The following is a 25,916-nucleotide window of genomic DNA, read 5'->3' as shown; positions in this document are numbered from 1 at the left end:
TGTGTGCTTTCCAAGTGCTGGTATTGACTATTTCTCCGCTTAATTCCCACAAGGCTGCTTCCCCTCAAAACAAGTGGCCAGAGGGATGGGCAATTCCACAGCAAATCTCTACTGGCCGAGGAGCTGTGGGGCTTTGGACCTGAAGAGCGGGCAGCCCTATTCCATGCAGCCCCAGCCGTCCTCCTTTCTCCATTCTGGGCTCTGCGGGGGTCTGCCAGAATGACCTGCATAGGCTGTGTCTGCCATGTGCACGGCTAAGATCAAGGGCAGGCCACAGAGCCAGCCCTGATGCCATCTTTGGGGTAGCCCTGCACCTTGGCCCGTGATTCCAGTCCTGGGATAAAGCCACTCCTTCACCCAAAGTCAGCAGGAGTGGAAGGTGAGTGGTGGCCTGTGGGTCCCATTCCCTGTACTCTGAAGGTGAGCCGGGCAAGTTCAAATGCTAGCGCGCTTGGCTCTGGCGAGGGGTCTGCTGCCAGGCTGGGAGGTCTAGTGGGTCTCTTCGCTTGTTTATCCCTCTGAATTCCCCCTTGGTGTTGCACGATAGACAGGAGGACTGAACAGAAGAGAAGAGGTAGCTTTGACACTTTTCTCCCCCACCTTCTGCCCCCCATTCCCTTTTAAGAAAAGCGCTAAATGTCACGTTGAAAATGAACTCCTTTGAAGCCTCACAGTAAACAAACAAAAGCTTTATTATTTATTCCCTTTCATTACAAAAACAGGGCTCGGACAACAGACTGGACCCCTGGGTTCACCCCCACATTAAGCAAAGTAGCCCCAGAGAAAAATGGCGCAGCTTACACAGACGATGAGGTTGATGTCCAGAAGGGTTTTTACAAGGGGATTTTCTTCCAAGGAAGCTATGACCGGTTCCACGGTACTTGGGGGTTCCTTGCCCAGGCTCTCCATTCCACAGAGCCACAAGATGGCTCGCATCACTTTGGACTGCTTTGGGGTCGTGTCACCTAAAAGAACCCAAATGAAGGTCAGAAGGGAGCAGAGGGGCCGACCAGCTGTGTTCCGTGCCCAGTAAGAAATATTTCCCATACCTTTTCTGGGAAGTATTTATGAGTAACTTAATCTTCATGAGTACCTTTCATCATTTTCAGATGAAAAGATGAAGCCTCATTTGACTAACTTGGGTGAAGCCCCACAGCTGGTAAGCAGTAGCAGAGGTGAGTTTAGAAGCCACATCTGTCTGATTCCCTCCTCTCTATCACACTGTCTGCCAGGAGGCCCAAGGCAGGGAAGGGCACTCTCGTGGAAAACTATTTCCCCGTTTAGAGCTGGGGCTGCAAGCTCCATGGCCTTTAGGGCTAGTCACATGGTCAGGACAAAACACTTTGCTTATTAAACTTGTCAAAATATGAACGAGAAAAGATTCTCTCATTTTTCTTGTAACACCTGGCCTTCTGGATCTATCCTTGGACTTCCATCATTAGGTTGACATGGATTCATAGCCGCAGAATGTATGTCTGTACATGTATATTGACAGATGTAAAAGGCCACATGTGATGGTAAATGACAGCCCACGGCTGCAGGGTCACGGCGCAATAGGGATGGGTGGGGACCTTGGCTCACTGAAGGGCACAGCCTAGTCTGAGGGGCCGGCTTTCCAAGCTCTGGACAACGTTAATCATGCAGACATGGGGGCCCAGAGTTGTTACATCTTCCCATGTTTCAAAAGGAGATGGAAATCTGGCATTTTATGTGAAATCTCCCAAGTTTTCAATGTCAGCTCATCTTTTATTGAAATGGTAGGTGGACTACACCACAGTATGTCTACAGGCTGCCAGTTTGAAACCAGCAATTTAGAGAAAGCCAATAGCATTCCAGCCTGCCTGGTGGGATCTCATGGGGACTAAGAGAGCCGTGTTGTAGCAAGCCACTCAACACCCACTTGCTGTTACTATTCTCCACTGAGCTTCTGTTGAAAGTTAGAACAGACATGGGGAGTCAGGGGATGCTAACATTTCAAGTACACCCCTCTTCTGGCTTGTGATTTGGTAGAAATATCTCCCCTTAAACACCTCATGCTTCTTGGGTTTCCACTGTAACCGAGGAGAGGCAACTCACAGCTGTGGGGTTTGGATATGTTTTCCTGAACAATCTCCAACTGGATGTTTGTGATGCTGGCCTCTGGAGTCCCATTCTGAGAGATAGTAAGGGGCTGGGGAGTTGCTGGTGGCACCTGTTCCTTCTGGACCGTGGGGTCATGACGAGTAAACCAGGTCAGGCGGCTTACCTAAGGAGCAAAGATGGATCAGATTAGGGTCCCCTGCTCCACCCCATGTTGGGCCTCCCGTGTGAGAATGCCCGCCGTGTCACTGTACCTCCAAGGTCCAGCTCCCTGCGCTCTGCACAGTCAGTGGACATTTCCCCCCACGAAATGGACATTTCCCTGGCTTGCTTTCTTCAGCAGCGCTAATTCTGTTGGGATCTCACCCTCCTTCATTCTGGCCCCCCAGAGCTTAACCCTAGCCTGGGGCTTTTGGAGGACCCCCCCACGCCTCCATCGTGCATTTCTCTAGCCATGGAGACTGAACTGGTTCATGGGTAAACATGTGTCGAGCTAACTGCATCAATGGGAATCGGGAACCCTGCCGGAAATGCTGGGACAAATGTGTTTCTGCTTTTGCTTTATGAGTATAAGAAAAGATAAAATCCCTGGAGACTGCCAGTCCCACAAGGCACCTGAAAATTGAGACAGGAAATGAAGGATGGATTTGGTCCTCCGTCCCAAATCAAGCTGTCCCTTAAAGCCCAATCCTGGATATTCCAGCTTCTTGAACAATCAAACCCTCTTCATTGAGGCCAGTTTGGGTCAGTTTTCTGTCACTTGCAGCCAAGGGTCTCAGTGGTTATACAGTATCAAACCCAAACGTACCATCTCCTTGGAGGGCGACTCTGTGAACCAGCTCACACTGGACACGGTGATCAGAGTCACTGCAGACAGAACCATGGAGAAATAGAGGTAGTGGACATCCTTCACCACAGCGGGGCGGTCATCTGGCTGGTCACACCGCGGTTGCGGGTAAATGAAGTCCAGGACCAGCCGAATCAAGCCTAGGAGAAGGCCCAAGATCAGACCTGAGAAGGCCCCCTGCAAATCAGAGCAAGGCCATCTTAGAGACATCCAGGGTTACAGGGCAGCCAACCTGGGCCTCTGCAGACCTCAAAAAGCCATTTCCAAGAGTTTGCCTTTCTAGGGGTGGTTGATGTAGGGGTCAGTAATTTAAAAAGGATTGGAGCTCCTTATCTGTTTATCTTTCACACATAACTAATTATTGATTTGGAATATAATCATTCCTTTGTAAATTTAGCTTCCCTGTTTCATAACACAGTACATCTAAACAGAAACCCCGTGGTTGCTCTTCAAAGGCCAGCTGACCCCCTTCCCACACCTCCATCCCCAGAACTCATCCTCTGGAACACCACCCATGTCATTAAGACATCCTCATGGGCGGTGCTTATCCAGAGCTACCTTTTCATTGGTCCGTTTCCAGAAACATCCCATGATGAAGACCACGGCCACGGGCGGCTGCAGGTAGGAGCTAATGGACTGGATGTAAATGAAGAGCTGGCCTCCCTGGCTGGCTTGGACTATGGGGATCCAGAGGATGGAGACCAGCACCAGCAGCAACACAAATACCCTAGTGCCAGGTGGAGAGAGCCCCTCGTTAGCATATCGCCCCCAGAAATACTTCCTGCTCTCTCTCTCTACAGCTTTATTGAGGTAGAATTTACATACCACGAGATTCACCTATTCTAAGAGTAGAATCCCATAACTCCAGGCAACACAATCAGGTTTGACAACATCCATTATTTCAAACAAGTTCCTTTGCTTCCATTTACAATTTATCCTTTATCTACTCCTGTTTCAATGGGTTTGCCTTTTCTGGACATTTCATAGAAACAGGATTCAACAACATGTGGTCGTTGGCAGCCAGTTTCCTCCACGTGGCGTGCTTTTGAGGTTCATCCACACATCATATGTAATCACGGTATGTCATTCATTTTTATTGTTGAAAAACACTCCATTGAATGGATCTACCATGACACGCCACTGTTTATCCTGCAGTGGTCAGTGGATACTTGTGTTGTCTCTACTTTTCTCCTCTTATAAATAAAAGCTACTGTGAATATTTGTGTTTGAGTTTTTATGTATTTCTGGGAATGCAATCTTTATGTAGGCATATGTTTTCATTTCTGGGAGTGCAACTGCTCAGTCATATGATAAGCTGTATGTTTAATTTTTTTAAAAGGTGCCAAACTGTTTTGAATGGTTGAACCATTTTACATTCCCCCTGGCAGAGTTAGGAAGGTTCCAACTTCTCTATCTCCTTGTCTGTCTTTCTGATTATAGCCATTCTAATGGGCATGTCATGGTATCTCCTTATAGTTTTCTAGGATTACAATTTGATTTTGTAGATCATTTTAGATCACAAGTCTTTGTCAGCTATGTGGCTTGCAAATAGTTTCTCCTTATCTGTGGCTTGTCTTCTCATTTCCTTAACGGTGTCTTCTTTTTTTTTTTTTAAATTTATTTGACAGACAGAGATCACAAGTAGGCAGAGAGGGAGGCAGAGAGAGAGGAGGAAGCAGGCTCCCCACCGAGCAGAGAGCCCGACGCGGGGCTCGATCCCAGGACCCTGGGATCATGATCTGAGCCGAAGGCAGAGGCCTTAATCCACCCACTGAGCCACCCAGGTGCCCCAATGGTGTCTTTTGAAGTGAAAAAGTTTTAGCTTTTTGAAGTCTAATGTATTTGTTTCTTTTCCTTTATAAGTTATGTTCATGCTGTCAGACCTAAGAACTCTTTCCCCAACTCAAAGCTGAGACAGTCCTTGGGAGCCCCAAGGTGCTTATTAGCATGTATTTTACATATTATTTGCATACCATCCATTTTGGTCCCTTATATTCCCCCCATTAGATTCCAGGACCTTACAGAAGCTTTGGTAGGAAAACCTTCCTCACACCACAACCCCGCCCAGTCCCCAGAACCTCTTCCTCCCTTTTACCTGGCTAACTCCTATTCATCCCTCAGGTCCCACCCACTCTAGGTTGGGGACTCCTCTGAATCTCTACATCTCCTGGCTTCTCCTCACGGCACTCACTGGGGTTATAGTTTCTGTTTAATTATCCTCTCTCTTTAATTATCTTTAGCTTTGTGAAAGCAGAAACTGAATCTTTGCTTTCCCCTGCTCTGTGTCTAGCCACCCGGCACATAGTAGGTGCTCAGTGAACATCTCTTGAATGAGTGGCTTATTCATACATAGAGTCCTAATGAACCTCACCTTTGCCATCAGAGGAGGCTGAGCCTCCAGAATGAGTGGCTGGTCAGTGTTTGCCTCTGAGTTGGCTCAGCTTTCTCCTTCCTGGGTTTCTAAACTTTTCACTCTCCTTCCCAGTCCCACTCAGTGCAATCTTACCTGCCTACAATCATGAGCTCTTTCTCTGATGCCCGAGGCCGAATGTACTTCCAGAGGTCCATGGTGAAGATGGTGCTGGCACTATTAAAGATGGAGGTGAGGGAGGACATGAGCGCCGCCACCATCACAGCCATCATGAGCCCACGGAGCCCTGGGGGCAAAAGGGAGGTCTATGGGCCTCAGGCTTTTCCTGCTAACTGCCCCTGCCTGCACTCAGGACCCCGTTAACCCAGGCCCATGGTGCCAACCGATCTCCCAGTAGATGCCACTGGGAGGAGGCAGAACTTGGGGTGGGAGCGAGCTGTAAGGAGGGACCGGGGCTGGAGGGGGACCATAATCAGGACCTGGGTTTTATCTGAGGCCTCTGGCTCTGGGGCTCAGTCCCTCAGCCCAGAGTGCATTTCCTCCTGCTGCCTTCCCATCCTGTCCTTCCCTCAGATCAGGGCCCAGCCAAGGTCTTCCTTTCTGGGCACTCCAGGGGACTCCATCTAGGGGCGAGTGGACATTACCTGTGGGCAGGAGTTCCAGCACAAGTTTGGGATATGCGATGTCAGAGCAGCCGGAGGGGTTGCTACAGACCTTCAGGCAGGTCTCTGGATCTGCACAAGCCACTTGATCTGTGGAAGAAACAAGGTGAAGAGTGAGCAGACAGACCCTCTGAGCCCAGGCCAAGCCACAACATGGCCTGACCCAGGCCCACGCCAGGAGACAGGATGACTATTTATATGCGTACAGCTCGGTGAAATTAAAAAGGATCCTAGACTTCACAAACCATTACCTTCTTACTTAGTCTTGCCCTATCTTTAAAATGGTACAACAACGTATGTCTACTTGGTACGATTATCCTGGGGGTTGGCTGAGATGACGTATGTAACGTGCTTGGCCCAGAAGCCGCTATGTAGGAAGCACTGAATACATTTCAGCTGTTATGACTGTCACCCTAATAAAGCTGAGACACCTCGTGGCCATTCTCTACAATGTCCCTCATCAGGAAGCATCCCCTGACCCCCACAAAGGGACACATGCCATTCACATCTTGCCTACAGTTCCTAGGGGGTACACTGGAGAATGCCATTTCCCCCACATGGGATGATTATTTTCCAAATCCCTCTCTCCCCTAGCTCCTCCAGAGCTGTTCTCCTTTTAGGCTCCTAACAACCCAGCTGTGCCAATTGGATGTCCCTGTCTTCCTCTTCCTGAGTTTCTGTATCGGGTCTTTGCTCTCCTGAAGAGCATTCTGCTGTTCTGGCGTAAATCCACCCAGCCTTCCTGGCACGTCGTCATCTCTTCCTCGTATGACGACGAAAACATCCCAAGCGTACAGGCCTAGGCCTCCTGCTTGGAGTCCAGAGTGTGTGACAGAGCAGATGCTCAACGAACTTCTGAGGGACAGAGGCTAGCTATCACTGCGCTCCTGAATGAGGGAAGAGATTACTTTCACTGTTGCACAGATGAAGAACCAAGACGAGGGACCTGAGTATAAATATCCAGCAAGGTCATGTCAGAGGCAGAGTCGAAACCCAGGTCTCCTGACTTCCAATCCAATTTTTCAGAGAACACCAACAGAGTAGCTGCTTTTCTGTAATGAGTCTGGCAAGCACCCCACCCAAGGCTTCATCCTGGCCACTGGGACCGTCAGAACTCTGTATGGTCTCAAAGGTTTGGCACCCGTGTCTGAACAATACCTTTCTCGTCACCTTCTGATTTCTTCAGCTCCTGATATCTGAGCTAACCAGAGCTCCTCACCAACACCTCAATGCCTACCCAACACCACTCACCCCAGCTGGGTCAATGATTACCTCTCAAGTCTCCTCCACCAGATGGACTGAGAAATAACTCCCATAAATCCCTCCAGGGCCCCATCTGCTCAATCCAAAGTCTTCAGTCCTTGCTCCTCATTTTGAAGGGTGATGGGCTGTCTGTCCACCCATCTTGAACTTCAGCTCACAAGTGAATCTGAACCCCTCCACTGCTCATGCTTAACTTCCTGCCCGGTTCCAGTGCAATATCAATGTCACAATGACCATTTAACTGAGACCTCAAATGTAGATGTTTGACCGTATCTCCACATGAGCTTGTATACTTAGTCTCTATATTTTTACCTGCTAATTTAATAAATGTAAACACTTAAAGGACACCACAATTTTAAAATGCAATATTGTTCTATCTTCATTTTCTTTTTAATGTAATGGAAGACCTAAGCAATGGATACAGCCCTGGGCCCTTTCATCCACTGGGAAATCCACTGGCAAACCGGTCATCATAAAATTTTTCCAGGCATTGTTATGTCTTCGCAAAGGCTGGCACCCCTCGCCTCACTAATATCCACCAATGGGTGCTGTGGCCATTAATAATGCAGTTGCTGCAGAACAGAGGTAGATGCCCCCACAGCTCTGGTTCAAACCTCAGACAAAATTAAGTCTATAGACCAAAGCTGGTATTTGAAGAGAAGTCCTGAGCAGAAACAATCTTGAGAAAAGTACTCTTGACAGGTCAAAGTTCCTGGCTTTTTAAGGCTCTTCCAAGAAGCCTTAAAAGAAAATAAGGGAAGAGTTTCAACCCCATGCTTAGAGTGTTGTAAGGAGCTTCCCAGTCAGGCAAAGGTCTTATTCACATTCAGATTATATGGGCTTTACCTTTTTTGGTCCAAAGGTTCCTCTTTTTTTTTTTTTTTTTTAAAGATTTATTTACTTTAGAGACAGAGGTCGATCCCAGGACCCTGAGACCATGACCTGAAACCAAGAGTCAGTTGCCTGACCAGTTGAGCCACCCAGGCACCCCCAAAAGCTCCCCTCTTCAAGGTACACTGAGAAGAAGCAAGACTCTCCCTGGGATATTTAATTAACTACATAGTTTAACCTTTGGTTATTAAGCTTAGGTTGGTTAACCTTCCAGACATGCACCCTCCAACCATGAAATGTGACAGACACAGTTTACAAAGCATGTTTGTGGCAGTTGTTCTTGTCTGTTCAGCTTAAAGAATATATTCATTCAGGGTGCCTGGGTGGCTCAGTCCGTTAAGCATCCGATTCTTGATGTCAGCTCAGGTCTTGATCTCAAGGTTGTGAGTTCAAGCCCCATGCTGGGCATGGAGCTTACTTAAAAAAAAATAAAAAGAATATAAAATAAAAGAATATATTCATCCTAAGGATAATTAGTTGGCTCAGTTAAGGTACAACTGAAACCAACAGCCTTATCGGTCATTAACCCACCATTGGGTAACAGCCACCCATCTGTCTTGGATTAATTAATCAACCATTTCATATATGGTGTGGGTTCTCATATCAGTCCCTCTGATAGTTGGCATAAAGGATGCTTCTGGCAAGGTCCCATCCAAACAACAGAATGTCTTCTATTTCCAAATTGTAACATTCACGGAGGGTTCACCATGACAAATAAAGACTATCCATATGTATCTCATTGTATTCTGCACAACTCCAGGGGGAAGAGATGGTATTACACCTATTTTAAGGACAAGTAAATTGAGGCCCAGAGAGGTGAAAACGCTTCCCCAAATCAAATAGCGAGTAAATATCATGATGAGGTCTCATACCCTGAGTGTATTCCAGAGCTCAGATGGGGATGATTGGGTTTGTAAATGGGTACACTTCTAGACTTGCATTTTATTGTTTGAGGGTGGTTTTGCTTCTCTCTTAATTTCCACTATGGTTTCTTTCAAAGTGTGTGCCATTTCTCAGATGGATAAGTGGAAGAAGGTGTTCTTCAGGCTCATTACATCTCAGGACTGGAGCATCCTTTTGGGTGGCTTCTGGACCCAACTGAAGATTCAGGGGGTAGCTGGAAGAGCAGACACAGGGGGAGACATGGAAATAGGAAGGTAGAATGGGTTGGCCTGGAGGCTGGCACTTCAGGCAAAGGCTTCTCAGTCTTCCGGGGAGCTTGTCAAAAACAGACCGCTGGGCCCAAACCTCAGGAGATTCTGATTCAGTAGGTCTCAGACAGGGCCTGAAAGTTTGCATTTCTAACAAGTTCTAAGGTGACATCGCTGCTGCAGGACTGGGGAACTACACTTTGAGAAGGACTTGTCCAGGTCTTCAAACATACCATGCCGACCTCACTTTCTCCAATCTACTTCACTCTCAAATTCCTTTCACTTATTGTTAGTACTATATGCTAGAGTGTTTTGATTTATATCTTATGTTGCTTCTTCATGAGTACCAGACTCATCTTTTACATTCAAAAGTCCTTAGAGACACAGAACATGGCATTGTTTCACTTAATCATGATTGCTGACTGACGGGCTATTAAGAATGATGATCAAGGGGACACCTAGATGGCTCAGTAGGTTAAACATCTGCCTTCAGCTTTGGTCATGATCCTGGGGTCCTGGGATCGAGCCCCATGTCGGGCTCCCTGCTCAGTGGGGAATCTGCTTCTCCCTCTCCCTCTGCACCTCCCTCTGCTGGTGCGCTCTTTCTCTCTGTCTAATAAATAAATTAATTAAATCTTAAAAACAAACAAAGAATAATGGTCAAGGTGTTGCAATTGATCTTCCAGACACTGACCCAAAGCTTAAGGTGTAATTTGCTAAGGCAGACAATAGCATGATTAAGAGCTGGGCTTTGGAGGCAGATGCAGCTGGGTTCCAATCCCAGCCCACCGAGTACTAGCCAGGTTAACTTTCGGCAAGTCACTTAACAGAGGAGGGGTCTAGATTGCTCCTCTTTATCCCCAACATCCTACCCATCATTAATCCTGTTGTATCCACTCTGAAATGTACTTTGGGGCGCCTGGGTGGCTCAGTGGGTTAAAGCCTCTGCCTTCGGCTCAGGTCATGATCCCAGAGTCCTGGGATCAAGCCCCACATCGGGCTCTCTGCTCGGCAGGGAGCCTGCTTCCTCCTCTCTCTCTGCCTGCCTCTCTGCCTGCTTGTGATCTCTCTCTGTCAAATAAATAAATGAAATGTACTTTGAAACTACCCAGGGTGCCTGGGGGACTCAGTCGGCTAAGCGTCTGACTCCTTATTTCAGCTCGGGTCATGAACTCAAGGTCACGAGATCTAGCCCCACACTAGGCTCTGTGCTGGGCATGGAGCCTGCTTAAGACTCGTTCTCTTGGGGCACCTGGGTGGCTCAGTTGGTTAAGCTGCTGCCTTCGGCTCGGGTCATGATCTCAGGGTCCTGGGATCGAGTCCCACATGGGCTCTCTGCTCAGCAGGGAGCCTGCTTCCTCCTCTCTCTCTCTCTGCCTGCCTCTCTGCCTACTTGTGATCTCTCTCTGTCAAATAAATAAATAAAATCTTTAAAAAAAAAAAAAGACTCGTTCTCTTTCCCTCTGCCCCTCCCCACCAAAAGAAAAAAAGAAATCCCCCACGTGGATCAAGTGTTGGCTCACAATCAATGGATGTCACATTTACTTATTCCCTCTCTTTGCGTGTCTCCTCTCCACTAGAATGTGAGACCCACAACAGCAGGATACTGTTGGTATTAAGGATCCCCAGGTCTCCCAGATTAAGGCCTGGTAGTTCACTGGCTCTCAGATTCTTCGATGGAGGCATGGAAGAATAAATGAGTGGATGAAGTTCAGTTTCCTCATCTGTAAATGAAATGAGCCTTAACACGACCTACCTTATAAGGTTGTTTTGAGGAATAAATGAAATAATACATAAAATAAGAATAAACACTTGTATAGTGCTTACCTCATGCCAAGAACTGCTTTAAGCCTTATGAAGGATTATTCCCATTTTATGAGGGAGGGAACAGAGGCAAGTGGCTTTCCAAGGTCACAAAGCTAGGAAGTGACAGAGCCAGAATTCTGGCTGCAACATTCAAACCAGAGTCCACATTCAGAAATACCACACTGTAAAACTCTTGTCATGATGAAGGTATGTTGTTTAAAGCTAGTTCTTTGTTCATATATCAAGCCGTGCCCAAAGCTGTGTATTTTCCATTAAGTCACCACAAATCCCAAATCCCAGTTCTCACTCTGACCTGGCTTTTCTCAAGTCTTGTGCACCTTTCCTGGAACCAGGACCAGTGACTCTGGGTTCTTCATGCCCTCTGGGCTGGAGAAGGGGGAAGCACAGAGTCCAGCACAAGCACAGCAACCCCCGTTCTCCTCCCCCAATTCTTTTCTCCTAGGCTTATTGTCCTAAATTATTTTGACAAAACTTCTGGGCCATCCTGTCCTTTCTTTACCTCAGCATGACATCGTGTAGGATAAAGTGCAGGGGAGAGATCACTCGACCTTACATTCCCCTTTGAGTTCATAACAGCCTTGGTGGTGGGCACCTAGGTGGCTCAGTCGATTAAGCAGCTGCCTTCAGCTCAGGTCATGATCCCAGGGTCCAGGGATTGAGCCCTGCATTGGGATCCCTGCTCAGTGGGAGGCCTGCTTCTCCCTCTTCCTGCTGCTCTGCCTACTTGTGTTCTCTATCTCTCTGTCAAATAAATAAGTAAAACCTAAAAAAAAAAAAATAACAGCCTTGGTGTTTCTGATTCAGAAAAAGAGGAGCTTTCTTCCATACAGATCAGCAGTTCCTGACATCACAGTGACTCCCAATAATACCCTTCCCCTAGTCCTGTTTACCCACACAGAGCAAATCTCATCACTTTACCACACTAGAAATTCTAAGGTAAATATTCTAGAGGCTTTGACATCCCTGGTTTTTGTTAAGTACCCCCAAGGGGTTCCACGGGACCAAAATAACCAAACAACTGAGCTGAAATGAAGTACCAAAAAGCGTAAGAGGAACTTTCATATTAGTCTTCGGGAAACTGACATCTGGAACTACAAGATCTTAGCCTGTAGTTTGTGGCTTCAAAAATACATTTCAGGGGGTGCCTGGGTGGCTCAGTGGGTTAAAGCCTCTGCCTTTGGCTCAGGTCATGATCCCAGGGTCCTGAGATCGAGCCCCACATCGGGCTCTCTGCTCAGCAGGGAGCCTGCCTCCTCCTCTCTCTGACTGCCTCTCTGCCTACTTGTGATCTCTGTCTGTCAAATAAATAAATAAAATCTTTAAAAAAAAATACATTTCAGGCAAGGCCCCAGATGGGTCTCCCCTCTACTGGCCTGGAACATCTACTAGTCATTCCTGTTGAACCCCTTTGGGAAACAGTGTAGAGTCAGATATCTGGATGGAGATACCTCAGCCAAATCACAATGCAGGACTCCAGTCCCAATCTCTGATGGCAGTCATATGTTTAGAATACTTCACAGAGTCTGTGACTCAAAGACAGATAATCTCTTCTCCCCACTGTCTTCTCACCTGGGAAGAGGACACGACTGACCATTCCAGGGAACACCATCATGAAAAGAGGCAGCACCTTCAGGTAGGCAGCCATCAGAGAGCCTCCTTTGGCATGGGATAGGTTCTTGGCAGCCAGAGACCGCTGAACGATCACCTGGAAAACAGTGGGGTGGTTGGAGGATGAAGTGGCTAAGTGTGCAAAGCTTGTTGGTAGGCATCATGGACTTAGAATCTTGGTTTGTCTAGCTTCTCTTCGAGGAAACTTTCCTATTCCCAATCCCTGTGCTCCAGTTGAGGAAGCTAAGAACCCTGTTCCATCCCCTCCCTACTTCTTTATCCTGGAGTTGGACTTGGCCGATTTGATTTCTACATAGAGTTTCTCTGCTTCTCTGGCTACCATGACCAGTTGAGGAAAAGTATGAATCCAAGGTGGGTCAATTACAACTTTCCATGGAACTTCTTCCTAGAAGAGGCAAAGGAAATAAGCAGCTTAACACTAACAGTCTCCATTAGAATTGCCAACCATGAGAGGAACTTAGAACACCTCCACCACAATACTGGGAAAGATCCCTTAAAATTGAAGTTATCTTGGGATGCCTGGATGGCTCAGTCATTTGAGCATCTGCCTTCAGCTCAGTTCATGATCAAGCCCCACATCAAGGCTCCCTGCTCAGTGGGGAGTCTGCTTCTGCCCCTCCCCCCACTCATGCTCTCTCTTTCTCTCTCTCAAATTAGATTTTAAAAATATGTATCAAATAAAAAAAAACATTATCTACTCAAAAGGAATAACTTGTTCCAGAGTGTTTTCTAAGTAGATCCCCCCAAATCCTCCTCTAGTCTTCAGACTGAATCTACATGAGCCCAGAACTTTCTCTATTTTCTTAGGCTTTGAGTGTTGAAGCATCTGGGTAAGGTACAGAGGCCCTGTGACAAGCTTTGGCAAGCAGGACAAAGCTGGGACTCTTCCCATTTTTTTTTTTTGACAGTGGACACTAGTTTTCCTAGAGTGTCCTGCTCCTTCTTTTGAAACCCACACCCTGTCCACACAGCTACATTATCATCTTGGGCACAGCTGCCTGATCCAGGGGTAGGCACCTGACTTATACTAGACCCTTCTACAGGATTTTTGGATTGGGCCTTAGGGAGATGCCAGCATCTTTCCTGTTAGTCTGCAGTGAAACAATGAAGTTACAGGTGTAAAGATGGCTGATGGAGAGGGAAACCAGAGTATGTTCCAGCAGTTTCTGAAGGCTCATTCAACTTCCTGCTGTTTGTATTCCCTGAGCTAATACATCCTCCACCCTTTCCCTGAGATAGTTTGATTGATTGATTGATTCATTTATTTTTTTTGTCTATCACTTGCAACCAAGTGTACCCTGACAGGCACAATTACATTTGTTTGGATGCCATAAGTGAAAGACTCTAAAATGTAAGATTGGCTTATGTGAGGAAAGGTGGGGAGGATGGAACTGAGAAGTTAGGCATCCTTGTTTAGAGGTTGGTAATGGGGCACCTGAGAGTGGCACAGTTGGTTGAGCCTCTAACTGTTGGTTTTGGCTCAGGTCGTGATCTCAGGGTTGTGAGATTGAGCCCTGCATTGGGCTCCTTGCTCAGTGTGGAGTCTGCTGGAGTTTCTCTCTCTCCCTCTCTCTCTGCCCCTCCCTACCCCATGCTTGTTCTCTCTCTCCCTCTCAAATACATAAGTAAATCTTTAAAAAAATTTATAGAAGTTGGTTTAACTGTTATATGTTATTTCTCAGAACTCCATTTACCTACTGGGCCTTTCTAGAACACTTTAGAATGTGGTCATAAAATGTGAGGATATTAGGGTCTATAGAATAGTAAGGTGCTCAAAGAGGCATGCAGGCTTCAATCCTAGCCTGCCCCTCTGGAGCAGAGAGGAAAGCATTTACAGCTTTGGAAAATAAAGCCCTTTCTACTGGAGATCCAAAACTGTGACCAAAAAGAATTCTGGCTTCTAGTTCCCATGATGTGGAGAATACAAGCATTAATTGAAGAGGCAGGTGAGGAAGTTTGAAGATATCTGTGCCCCTTGAAAACCCAGGAGCCTGGGGAGGAAGGAGTCCCCCTGTAGGACAACCCCTTGGCCCAAGTAATGGAACCACAGTTCAAGAGGGATGGTATGAAAAAGAATTAATTCATGTAGAATGGTTAGACCAGGGACTGGCGACATTTCACCAGCAGTAAATGTTTAAGTGTTACCACGACTGTCCGTTGTTAACTTATCTTTTCAGCCTCTCACATTTCAACGGATGATATATTCGCTGGATTTGAAACCTGACCAAGTATAAACAGGTATGCAACAAAATGATACCTATCGGGGCGCGTGGGTGTCTCAGTGGGTTAAGCCTCTGCCTTCGGCTCAGGTTATGATCCCAGGGTCCTGGGATGGAGCCCCGCAGTGGGCTCTCTGCTCGGCGGGGAGCCTGCTTCCCCCTCTCTCTTTGCCTGCCTCTCTGCCTACTTGTGATCTTGGTCTGTCAAATAAATAAATATAATCTTAAAAAAAATTGACACCTATCTCCCTTCCCACGAGTATCCACTCTTTGTTTTACCTGCATCCACCTGGAGCTGCTTCATGCTGATATAAGAAATGCAAATATTGATTCTAGCCTTCCCCCCTTAACACAAAAGGCTTATTACACATATTGGCTATTGCCTCCATTGCAAATGTTCCCCAACTATCACAGCGAGCCCTTTTCTTTTTTGAGGCCTGTTTTTCCGAGGAGTCCAAAGGACTCCTCAGACCCATCTGCCCTTGCCACCCTATTTTATTTATTTTTCAAAATGCTTTATATATTTTATTTATGTAATCTCTTTATCCAAAGTGGGGCTTGAACTCACAATCCCAAGATCAAGAGTTGCATGCTCCACTGAATGAGCCAGCCCAGGACCCTGCCACCCTATTTTAAGCTGCATTCCCACCTTCTCAACCCCTCTTTCCCTACCCTGCTTTTAAAAAAATGACATTTATTACCTTTAATTATTCCATATAATTTTCTTACTGTCTGTCTACCCCCCACTAGAAGAAGGTGAGCTCCAAGGGAGACAAGAGCCCTGTCTGGTTTGTTTACTCATGATTTCCAAGTGTCTGGTACAAAGAGGATACCTAGTGAGTACTTGTTGAGTAAATGATATTAGATATCAATTTTAATCTCCATTTAAAATGTATCATCTCTTGCTTACTGGATCTTTCCAGACATTAGCAAGATGTATTAAGAATTCCCCTTTGCAGGGGCACCTGGGTGGCTCAGTCAGTTAAGCATCAAACTCTTGCTTTTCAGCTCAGGTCATGATCTCAGGATGTTGAGATCAAGCCTCACGTCAGGCTCTGCGCTGAGCACAGAGTCTGCTTGTGAATGTCTCCCTCTGTACCACACCCACTGCGTGCTCTCTCTCTCTCTCTCCCTTTTAAATAAATAAGTAAATCTTTAAAAACAAACAAAAAACAGTTCCCCTTTGCAAATATTAGTAGCCCTGGATTTGCCACTACATGAACAAGTTCAAGAATAATGTAGAATAGTAGAAAGGAAGGAGTAGTTGAGCTTGGGGGCACGGGGGGAGAGGGAAGGGAATACAAACAAGAGAAGAGATGGAGGAAACCAGCCCAGCCTCTAGCCCCACAAAGAAAGAAGCATCCTGGAGGGTGCTCCCTCATCAGATGCCCTGTACCTGATCTGTGCACCAGTACCAGAGGGATGGGATGGACATTCCAAGCAGGATCCCTGGCCATGGGAGATCAGATGTCAGAGGGTCTCGGAAAATATGGAAGGCATCTTCTCGAGGCAGTCCGCAGCTGTTATTTTCACTCCGGTTGCTAGCCACAGCTAAGAAGTACTTCTCCTTCAGGCCTTCCATCCCGCCAACTGCAGCAAAACCTAAAATGCAGAGGAAGCCCAAATTTGCCAGAAACTCAGAGCAATCCACAGCAAGGGTAAGGGGATGGCTGCATGGGTGACATCCTACTTAGAGCAGAGTTGACAAGGAAAGTTAGTCACCTTCTTTTGATGCCTCTCGTAGTGACTATGTATTGCTTCTCAGAATATTAATAACCAATGCATAATATAAAATATACAGGATTATAAAGGAAACCATACATATTAAGGCAGTCATCAAAACATTAAAACTGTGGCTTAGTAGTTATTTGCTCCTTTAAACAGTAAGACTTAGCAGTAGGTCTAGTAACTAGTTACTTATTTTTAAGTAATCTCTGTGCCCAATATGGGGCTCAAACTCACAAGGTTGAGATAAAGTATCACACACTACACCATCCGAGCCAGCCAGGCTCCCCTATAATAACAATTTTTTAAAAAAAGATTTTTGCTTATTTATTTGACACACACATACAGAGATAGTGAAAGAGAGCACAAGCAGAGGGAGTGGCAGGCAGGAAAGGGAGAAGCAGGCTCCCCACTGAGCAGGGAGCATCATACTCCATCCCAGGACCCTAGGATCACAGCCTGAGCCCAAAGCAGACCTGTAACAACTGAGCCATTCAAGCACCCCTCATTCCTGCCTCCCCACTTGTGCTCTCTCTCTCTCTCTCAAGTAAATAAATAAAATCTTTTAAAAAAAGAAATATATACTATTCAAACACTGATAATCAAGAAAAGAAAGACAGTCTCTTCAATAAATGGTGCTGGGAAAATTGGATAGCTATGTACAGAAGAATGAAACTAGACCATTCTCTCACACCATACACAAAGATAAACTCGAAATGGATGAAATACCTCAAAATGAGGCAGGAATCTATCAAAATCCTAGAGGAGAACATAGGCAGTAATCTCTTGACATTGAACCCAGCAACTTCTTTCAAGACATGTCTCCAAAGGCAAAGGAAACAAAAGTGAAAATGAACTTTTGGGATTTCATCCAGATCAAAAGATTCTGCACAGCAAAGGAAACAGTCAACAAAACAAAGAGGCAACCCACGGAATGGGAGAAGATATTCCCAAATGACACTACAGACAAAGGGCTGATATCCAAGACCTATAAAGAACCCCTTAAACTCAACACCCAAAAAACAGATAATCACATCAAAAAATGTGCAGAAGACATGAACAGACATTTCTACAAAGAAGACATGCAAATGGCTAACAGACACATGAAAAAATGTTCATCATCATCAGCCATCAGGGAGATTCAGATCAAAACCTCATTGAAATACCACCTTACATCAGTTAGAATGGTCAAAATTAACAAAACAGGAAACAACATGTGTTGGAGAGGATGTGGAGAAAGGGGAACCCTCTTACACTGTTGGTGGGAATGCAAGTTGGTGCAGCCTCTTTGGGAAACAGTGTGGAGATTCCTCAAAAATTAAAAATAGAGCTACCCTGTGACCCTGCAATTGCACTACTGTTTATTTACTCCAACGATACAGACGTAGTGAAAAGAAGGGCCATTTGCACCACAATTTTCATAGCAGCAATGGCTACAGTCGCCAAACTGGAAAGAGCCAAGATGCCCTTCAACAGATGAATGGATAAAGAAGATATGGTCCATATATACAATGGAGTATTATGCCTCCATCAGAAAGGATGAATACCCAACGTTTGTATCAACATGGATGGGACTGGAGGAGATTATGCCGAGAGAAATAAGTCAAGCAGAGAAAGTCAGTTATCATATGGTTTCACTTACTTGTGGAGCATTAGGAATAACATGGCAGACATTAGGAGAAGGAAAGGAAAAGTGAATTGGGGTAAATCAGAGTGAGAGATGAAGCAGGAGAGACTATGGACTCTGAGAAACAAACTGAGGGTTTTGGAAGGAGGGGAGTGGGAGGATCGGTGAGCCTGGTGGTGGGTATTGAGGAGGGCACGGATTGCATGGCGCACTGGGTGTGGTGCACAAACAATGAATCTTGGAACACTGAAAAGGTAAGAAAATTAAACAAAAAGAAGAAAGAAAGAAAAGAAAGAAAGAAAGAAAGAAAGTTTGGGGATTTGAATCAGAAAAAAAAAAGAAAGAAAAGAAAAAGAAAAAGAAAAAGCTGGAGAGACTAAATTAATACCAGGCAAAGGAGACTCTGGAATAAAGAATACAACCAGGGATAAAGAGGGACATCACATAATGATAAAGAAATTGAATCACTAAGAATGTATAACACTCCTAAATGCGTATTCACCTAACAGTAGAGCTTCAAAGCAAATGATGCAAAGACTAGTGGACAAATCGACAACTATCACTGGAAATGTCAGTACCCCTTTTGTAATCATCGATAGAGAAAATAGATGAAAAAAGTAATAAAGATAGAGTATTGAACATTGTCAACCCTCTTGACCTAATTGGTACTGATAACACAGTATAGCCAACAGCAGCATATTCTTTTCAAGGACATATGGAATGTTCATCAAGTCAGGCAAGGTCTCGGGGCCACAAAACAAACCTCAACAAATTCACAAGAAACAATATCATATAAAATATATTCTATGGCTGTAGTGGAATTAATTAAAAATCGATAACAGAAATATACCTGAAAAATCTCCAAGGGCTTAATTGTCTCTGTTTGTGGAACACAGGAATTATACAGAGAAAATCTTTTTTTTTTTTAAAGATTTTATTTATTTATTTGACAGAGAGAGATCACAAGTAGGCAGAGAGGCAGGCAGAGGGGGAAGGGGAAGCAGGCTCCCTGCTGAGCAGAAAGCCCGCTGTGGGACTCAATTCCAGGACCCTGAGATCATGACCTAGCCGAAGGCAGAGGCTTAACCCACTGAGCCACCCAGGCGCCCTATACAGAGAAAATCTTGAAGACTCCACCAAAAATTGTTAGAAGTAATAAACGAATTCAGTAAAGTTGCAGGTACAAAATCAATATACAAAAATCAGTTACATTTCTATACATGAACATATGATTGGAAGGAGACATTTAAATAAACAATCATACCTATTATTGCATCAAAAAGGCTAAAATACTTAGGAAGGAAAACTATAAAACATGGATGAAAAAATTGAAGAAAGCACAAATAAATGGGCAGATATTCTGTGTTCATAGGTTGGAAGAATATTGTTAAAATATCCACACTACTCAATGTGATCTATGGATTTTTTTTTTTTTCAAGTAAGTGCCATGCTCAAAGTAAGGCTTGCACTCATCCCCCTGAGATCAAGAATCACATCCTCCAGGGACTGAGCCAGCCAGATGCCCCTCAATCTATAGATTCAGTGCAATCCCTATTAAATTCCAATGACATTTTTTACAGAAACAGAAAAAAAAATCATTCTAAAATTCATCTGGAACCACAAAAGCCCCAAATAGCCAGAACCACATTGAGGAAGAAAAACAAAGTGGAAGGCCTCACACTTCCTGATTTCAAACTATATTATGAAGCTGTAGAAATCAAAACAGTATGGTGTTGGCATAAAAAGACACATAGATGACTGGGACAGAACTGAGGGCACAGAAATAAATGCACACATATATGCTCAATTAGATGACAAACATCTAATAGATAAAGCAGATTGGTGAGAATTACTGGGGGCTGGTGTGCAAACTCTTTCCTGCCTGACCATAATGAATTAAGTAATGGAATTTCTGCATCTGGAAGCCATCCTTTTATGGAGAAAGATCTAGAGGTTTGGCTAAGAATAATAGACCCTGGGCAGATCTATTTTGGTTCTCTCTTGCCTCTGAAAACCTGTTTTAAGTAGCTCGTGTGGCCCTGGAAGGCTCAAAGATTTGGTATTTAGGACAGCGACATTTCACATATCTGTTACTCATCTGTATTTCCTCTTTACACACAGGACACCCGTGAAGTTTTTCTTCTTCTAAGGTTCTGAAACACTTCTTGGTAAAGTTAGTAACAAGCCTTTTCTGTTCATGTTGTGAAATAATTATTCCATGATTACTCTGAAGTCTTATTGTAAAGATGAAAAGAACAGAAATAAAATGGAAACTGTGCAGAAAGACACCTTTTTAAGGTACTCTTGTTTATATCCTTCTATCCCTGTTCCTATACAATTCCCGAGTCTGTCTTTATTTTACATGCCTTTAGTACTTATGAGGAACTGGTTAGGCTATGTAAAATGTCTCTCAATCTGGACTTCTGATGGTTCTTCTGATGAAGGTGAGGTTATGTCCTGTCGACAAACATGGCACAGAGGATACATTGTACCCTCCTCCCCATATCAGGAGTTATACGATATCAATGGCTCATTCCTGGTGATCATTTAGCTACAGTGGTGTGAGCTAGGTTGCTCCCGTGGAGAGTGGCTACTTTTCCCTTTTCAATTAATATTTTGGGCATGATAATTGAGGCCATGCAAAGATCCTGTGTCTTAATGAACTTTCACCTGACAACTTGAGAATTTATCATTTGATCTTGCCTGCAGATCACTGTGATGTCCTCATGGTGATTTTCTAGCTCTCCCTCTGTCTGTATTTATTCACTGGAATTCTTCTGTAAAGAAGAGCTGTGCCTTTGCCCCTCTTATTTATTTATTATTTTTTTAAAAGATTTTATTTATTTATTTATTTATTTATTTATGATTATTTTTTTTTCTCCCAATTTATTTATTTTCAGAAAAACAGTATTCATTATTTTTTCACCACACCCAGTGCTCCATGCAAGCTGTGCCCTCTATAATACCCACCACCTGGTACCCCAACCTCCCACCCCCCCGCCACTTCAAACCCCTCAGACTGTTTTTCAGAGTCCATAGTCTCTCATGGTTCACCTCCCCTTCCAATTTACCCAAATTCCCTACTACTCTCTAACGCCCCTTGTCCTCCATGCTATTGGTTATGCTCCACAAATGAGTGAAACCATTTATTTATTTGATAGAAATCACAAGTAGGCAGAGGCAGGCAGAGAGGGAAGGGGGGAAGCAGGCTCCTTGCTGAGCAGAGAGCCCGATGTGGGGCTCAATCCCAGGACCCTGAGATCATGACCTGAGCTGAAGGCAGAGGCCTAACCCACTGAGCCACCCAGGCACCCCAACCCCTCTTATTTATTAATCACTTTTCCATATCAACATTGGAAGAACTATTCATTTTTACTTAAAAAAACAGTAAATGTCGAGGCACCTGGGTAGTTCATCTGGTTAAGAAGCTGACTCTTGATTTCAGCTCAGGTCATGATCTTGGGAGTTGTGGGATGGAGCTCCACGTGGGGCTCCTTGCTCAGTGTGGGGCGGAGATTCGCTCTTCTTATGCCCTCTCCTCACCCTGAAATAAATCAACCTTAAAAAAAAAAAAAAAAACCAAGACAGTAAGTTTCCATAAGCCGAGTTCTCTTCCAGCTAAAATATCCATGCCTGAAGAAAGTTCCCCATGACAGGAATGCCCTGTGCTATGCTTTTGACCCCGGGCTTGCTGATCACAGTGATGAAAGCAGATGTCACCAAAAGTGCAGTTGTTACCCACCCAAGTGACCCTGGGGCCCCACTTACTGTAGCCCATCAGGACGAGTGCTCCTATAAGCATGATCAGAGTCTGCAGGGCATCTGTGTAGATCACAGCGGCCAGGCCACCTGAGGGTAGGGGCAGGGATAAGCACGAGGTGAGCGTCAGGTATGGTGGTAGAGAGGAGTTACCCTGGGGAGCAGACAGAACCTGCAATTTCAAGACCTGCCTGAGGAGACTTGTTAGTGTTGTGTGCAAAGATGGCCACAGCATCTCCTCCCTGAGCGCATGCCCATTTGGCAGTGTGGCTTTGCTGTTCCTTCCATGTTGAGGTGAAGCTGATTTCTCTACCTCCTAATGAGAGTCTTGACCAAATGGGTTGCTTTGATCTGCAGAATATGGTGGGAGTGATATTGTGCAGCTTGAAGCCTAGGCCTCAAGGCCCCGGAAGCTTCTGCTCTTGTTCTCCTGTTGCCCTGAGACCTCCATGCTGGAGAAGCCCACCCTCGCCTACCTGAGGGTGATGGCTCACACAGGTGAAGCCCAGCTGAGAGCCCACACCAACCAGCAGCCACATGAGGGAGGCCACCTTGCCCCAGCCAGCTATTCCAGATGTCATCAACCTCCCCTTCTCCACTGAGCCAGGTGAGACCAGCTGATCATGACCATATAATGGCAGCAGGTCCATCAGCATCTGGACAGGGTGATCTTCCCAGTCTCTTCCCTGTACCATACTTCCTGCTTCCTTCTTCCCAAAGGGGAAAGAGATGCTTCTCTCATGTGAGCACGTTCATTTGTGGGCAGCATCAGTGAGCAGAAAGTGTGCACAGAGCTGTGGTGTTCCACTCTGATTCCTCTCTCCTTGCCAGCATGAATAGGGTCCCCGTCACAAACATGGAGAGAGATCCGGCCTCCATTCTGGCCCTGACCCTCTGAGGCAATAATCCAGCCTGAGATCCTGCCACTAGAAGCTGGCATCGTTCCTATACTGATGATTACTGAGCAGTTACCACGTGCCAGGCCCTGGGTGCAGTGTCTTCTTCAATCCTTCCCCAAATCTCTCGTGAGCACCCTGCCAAGCTCTTTGTGGAAGGGACAGAGAGGCAAACAAAACAGTATGTCCCCTGTCCTGAGAGAGATCAGTGTAATGGGGACACAGACTCCCCAAACAAGGAAATGCCAAGATAAATGGAATATGACCGGTAGCCTTTCTCTTTCCTGGGGCTCCCGGCACATGGCCTCCATGAGCACGGAACCCCCTGAGATCCTTTAGGGGCCTCTGCATATGTTCGATTTGGTTGCTTTTCCACTTAGAGCCACCAGTGGAGATGCATGGCACTTGGAATAAAATCCATCATTAGGGATGCTGTGCCACACAGGGTCAGGGGTACATCCCTCTCTGGTTTGTGCGCATGGCCCCCCAGAGCCGAGCAGGATGCACTTGAACAACCATTTCCTTGCTCAGCCTCAGCCACGCTGACCACCCCTTTGTTCCCCAAGCAAGCACGTTCTCATCATAAGGGTCTTTACATGTGACCATCCTGAGCTTCTCTTGAGAGCTTCCTTCATATCATTTAAATGTGGTTCAAGAAGGCCTTAGAAAGGCCTTCCTTGAACATTCTTTGTGGGAAAACAACAACAACAACAACAAACCTCCTTATCCCATCACTCCCCATCTCATCCTGCTTAAACTTCTTTCAGCGCACTTATCAGATTATAATAGTAAGTCCTGATATTATTTCTTGGTTGTCATGCTCTGTTGTCTGTCTCCCCATCCCCATTAGAATATAAGGTCCTTTTGGGTAAAGAATTTGTCTGTTTTGCTTACTGCCGTGCCCCGTTTCCTAGCACGATGTCTTGCACATGCTGGGTAATAAATAGATATATTTGTAGAATGAATTATATTACACCAAGAGGGGGCAGAATGGGATGAAGCTGGAGCACAATGTGAAGATAAGAAGGCAAATATTCCAAACCAAATACTTGTCCGGGGCCTACTAGAGGCTGGTCTCTCTCCTATGATGCTCCTCTGATGGGGAAAGAGGAGACCACCCAAACTCAGCCTCCAGAATTAGGGTCGCTTACCAACTAGCTTTCCAGAGTGTGTGTGGAGAAAAATGCTCAGCTCTGACAGTTCTCAATAAATAGTTTTTCAATAAATAAATAGGAAATAGCTTGATGCAGTTTTGGTGTGTTTTTAAATCCTCTTTCTAAGAGGGAACCCTCTTCCTTTGGACAACGGCCAAGAGAAATCATCTCATCTGGGGTCGTGGAGAGAGGTGTAATGAATGAATGGTTTTAACACGTGGGAACATCAGAAGATGAGCCAGGAAAAGATGGGGGACAGGTCACAGGCTCTCAAGCATCACCCCTTATTCAGACACACCTGCAACAGTGTACAGAGCCGTGATGGCGAGCAGCCCGACTATGGCCAGGTAGAGATCGAGGTGCAGAGACTGCTGAATAAAGATGGCGCCTGCATACATGTCCACCTGAGGAGACAGGAAATTGATGGATGAATGAATGGAGGGACATTTTCAGCACAGGCTCCCCTAAGCCTGGATTCTGGCAAATACAGAAGAGTTCTCTACTGCTTCAGCCGCCTCTTCCCAGATCGGGGGTCTCAAACTGGAGCCGTGTGGGCCCCTACATTTGACACCCATTCACCAGGCTAATACAACAACCTCCTCAGTGGTCTTCCTGCTTATACTCTTGGTTCCACTCTCCATCCTCGACACTGCAACCTTATCAAATACTGCCATGATCATGTCATCCTTCTCCTGCCCATTAATATTCTTCAGTGGCTCTGCCCCCATGAACCCCAAACTAATGTCTACATAAAAACATTAAAATTGCATTTCAGGCTTCATGGTCTGCTTGCCCCTTGACCTCATTTCCCTCATTCCCTTCACCTTCCCTGCTTCCCTTCACAAGCCCTGTCTATTCATCCAAAATGCCAGGCCCCCTTTCCCTAGCTGGTAATCATTCTTGGTCATAACTTCCCTTGTGAAGGCTTCTTACATCTGTAGCTTCCCACCAGGCTGAGAGGGGAGTTCTGAATGAAGGTTGTCATCTGATGTCTATCTTTCAAGCCTGCAGCTGGCACAGAATCAATTATTGTTGTTTGGATTGAATGGAATTCCTCTGCACTGCACCCACTCCCACTCTCCGCACCTGGGGTGGGCTCTCCCCAGCCCCAGCTGTAAGCAGAGACAGCATCAGCACGAGTCAGGTCTGCTCTTGGCCTTTCTTGAAATCTGCCCGTCCAACCAAAGGCCGGGGTGGGGCAGTCTCCATGGGCCTCCACACCCCTGATGAATACCTGATGACTGCCTGATCCCGGGAGGAAGAGAACAGTTCCCCACCGAGGTTTGGCAGGGCTCTCAGAGCCCCGTTCTTCAACCTTCACCATCCTGACACGCTGCCAGAGCTCTGGCAGGAGTGGAAAGAGGTGTCCCTCCCTCCACCTTTTCTCCCAACTTCCTCTCCCTGAGTTTACCCTCTTCCTTGACCCCTCCCATTCTCCAAACGCCCTGAAGCCCGCCCAAGGAGAGGAAATGCCTGGGCAGGACACACTACCAATGGCTGTATTCCATTTTCTCACCATGCTGTAGGGACGTGGCCAGGCTGGGTCCCCACCTTACCGAGATCTTGGTAAAGATGTAGATGAACAGGTAGAGCACAGCCAGGATGATGGGGATCCTGTTGCCACCAAAGCGTTTCCTTAGGTATTCTGGCATCGTGGTGACCTGGTGGCCAGAGTTGAGCTGTCACCACCCACATGGCCTCCCAGCACTGTCCCTTCCCCCTCCCCTCCCTCCTTCCTCTCCCAACTCAGCAGCACTGACGGTCTTCTTAATCATAGACTTAAGAAGGGAGAAGAAAATGGGGTTAGGAGGGTGGC

At 45.9% G+C, this 25,916-nt stretch overlaps 1 protein-coding gene across 4 annotated transcripts in view; it reads right to left on the bottom strand.

Annotated features, from left to right (window-relative positions):
* Positions 1 to 668: 668 nt before the first annotated feature.
* SLC5A11 (solute carrier family 5 member 11) overlaps positions 669 to 25,916 on the bottom strand; it is a 41,953-nt gene continuing 16,705 nt past the window's right edge. For 3 of the 4 annotated variants that reach the window (XM_044234203.1, XM_044234201.1, XM_044234200.1), the window contains 11 exons: positions 25,657 to 25,761; positions 24,399 to 24,504; positions 22,060 to 22,140; positions 16,336 to 16,541; positions 12,661 to 12,796; positions 5,942 to 6,049; positions 5,433 to 5,583; positions 3,485 to 3,653; positions 2,888 to 3,103; positions 2,077 to 2,245; positions 669 to 965 (listed from right to left, as the gene is read on the bottom strand). In XM_044234203.1, the coding sequence (XP_044090138.1) occupies positions 763 to 965; positions 2,077 to 2,245; positions 2,888 to 3,103; positions 3,485 to 3,653; positions 5,433 to 5,583; positions 5,942 to 6,049; positions 12,661 to 12,796; positions 16,336 to 16,541; positions 22,060 to 22,140; positions 24,399 to 24,504; positions 25,657 to 25,761 (1,650 nt within the window). In that variant the 3' untranslated portion in view covers positions 669 to 762. Of the gene's footprint in view, positions 966 to 2,076; positions 2,246 to 2,887; positions 3,104 to 3,484; positions 3,654 to 5,432; positions 5,584 to 5,941; positions 6,050 to 12,660; positions 12,797 to 16,335; positions 16,542 to 22,059; positions 22,141 to 24,398; positions 24,505 to 25,656; positions 25,762 to 25,916 lie in introns of those variants that run through there. The other variant, XM_044234202.1, reaches the window with a different exon arrangement.

Source organism: Neovison vison, chromosome 14 (assembly GCF_020171115.1).
Source record: "Neovison vison isolate M4711 chromosome 14, ASM_NN_V1, whole genome shotgun sequence".
NCBI classification, from domain to species: Eukaryota; Metazoa; Chordata; class Mammalia; order Carnivora; family Mustelidae; genus Neogale; species Neogale vison.
This window is presented reverse-complemented; position numbering and strand designations above follow the sequence as displayed.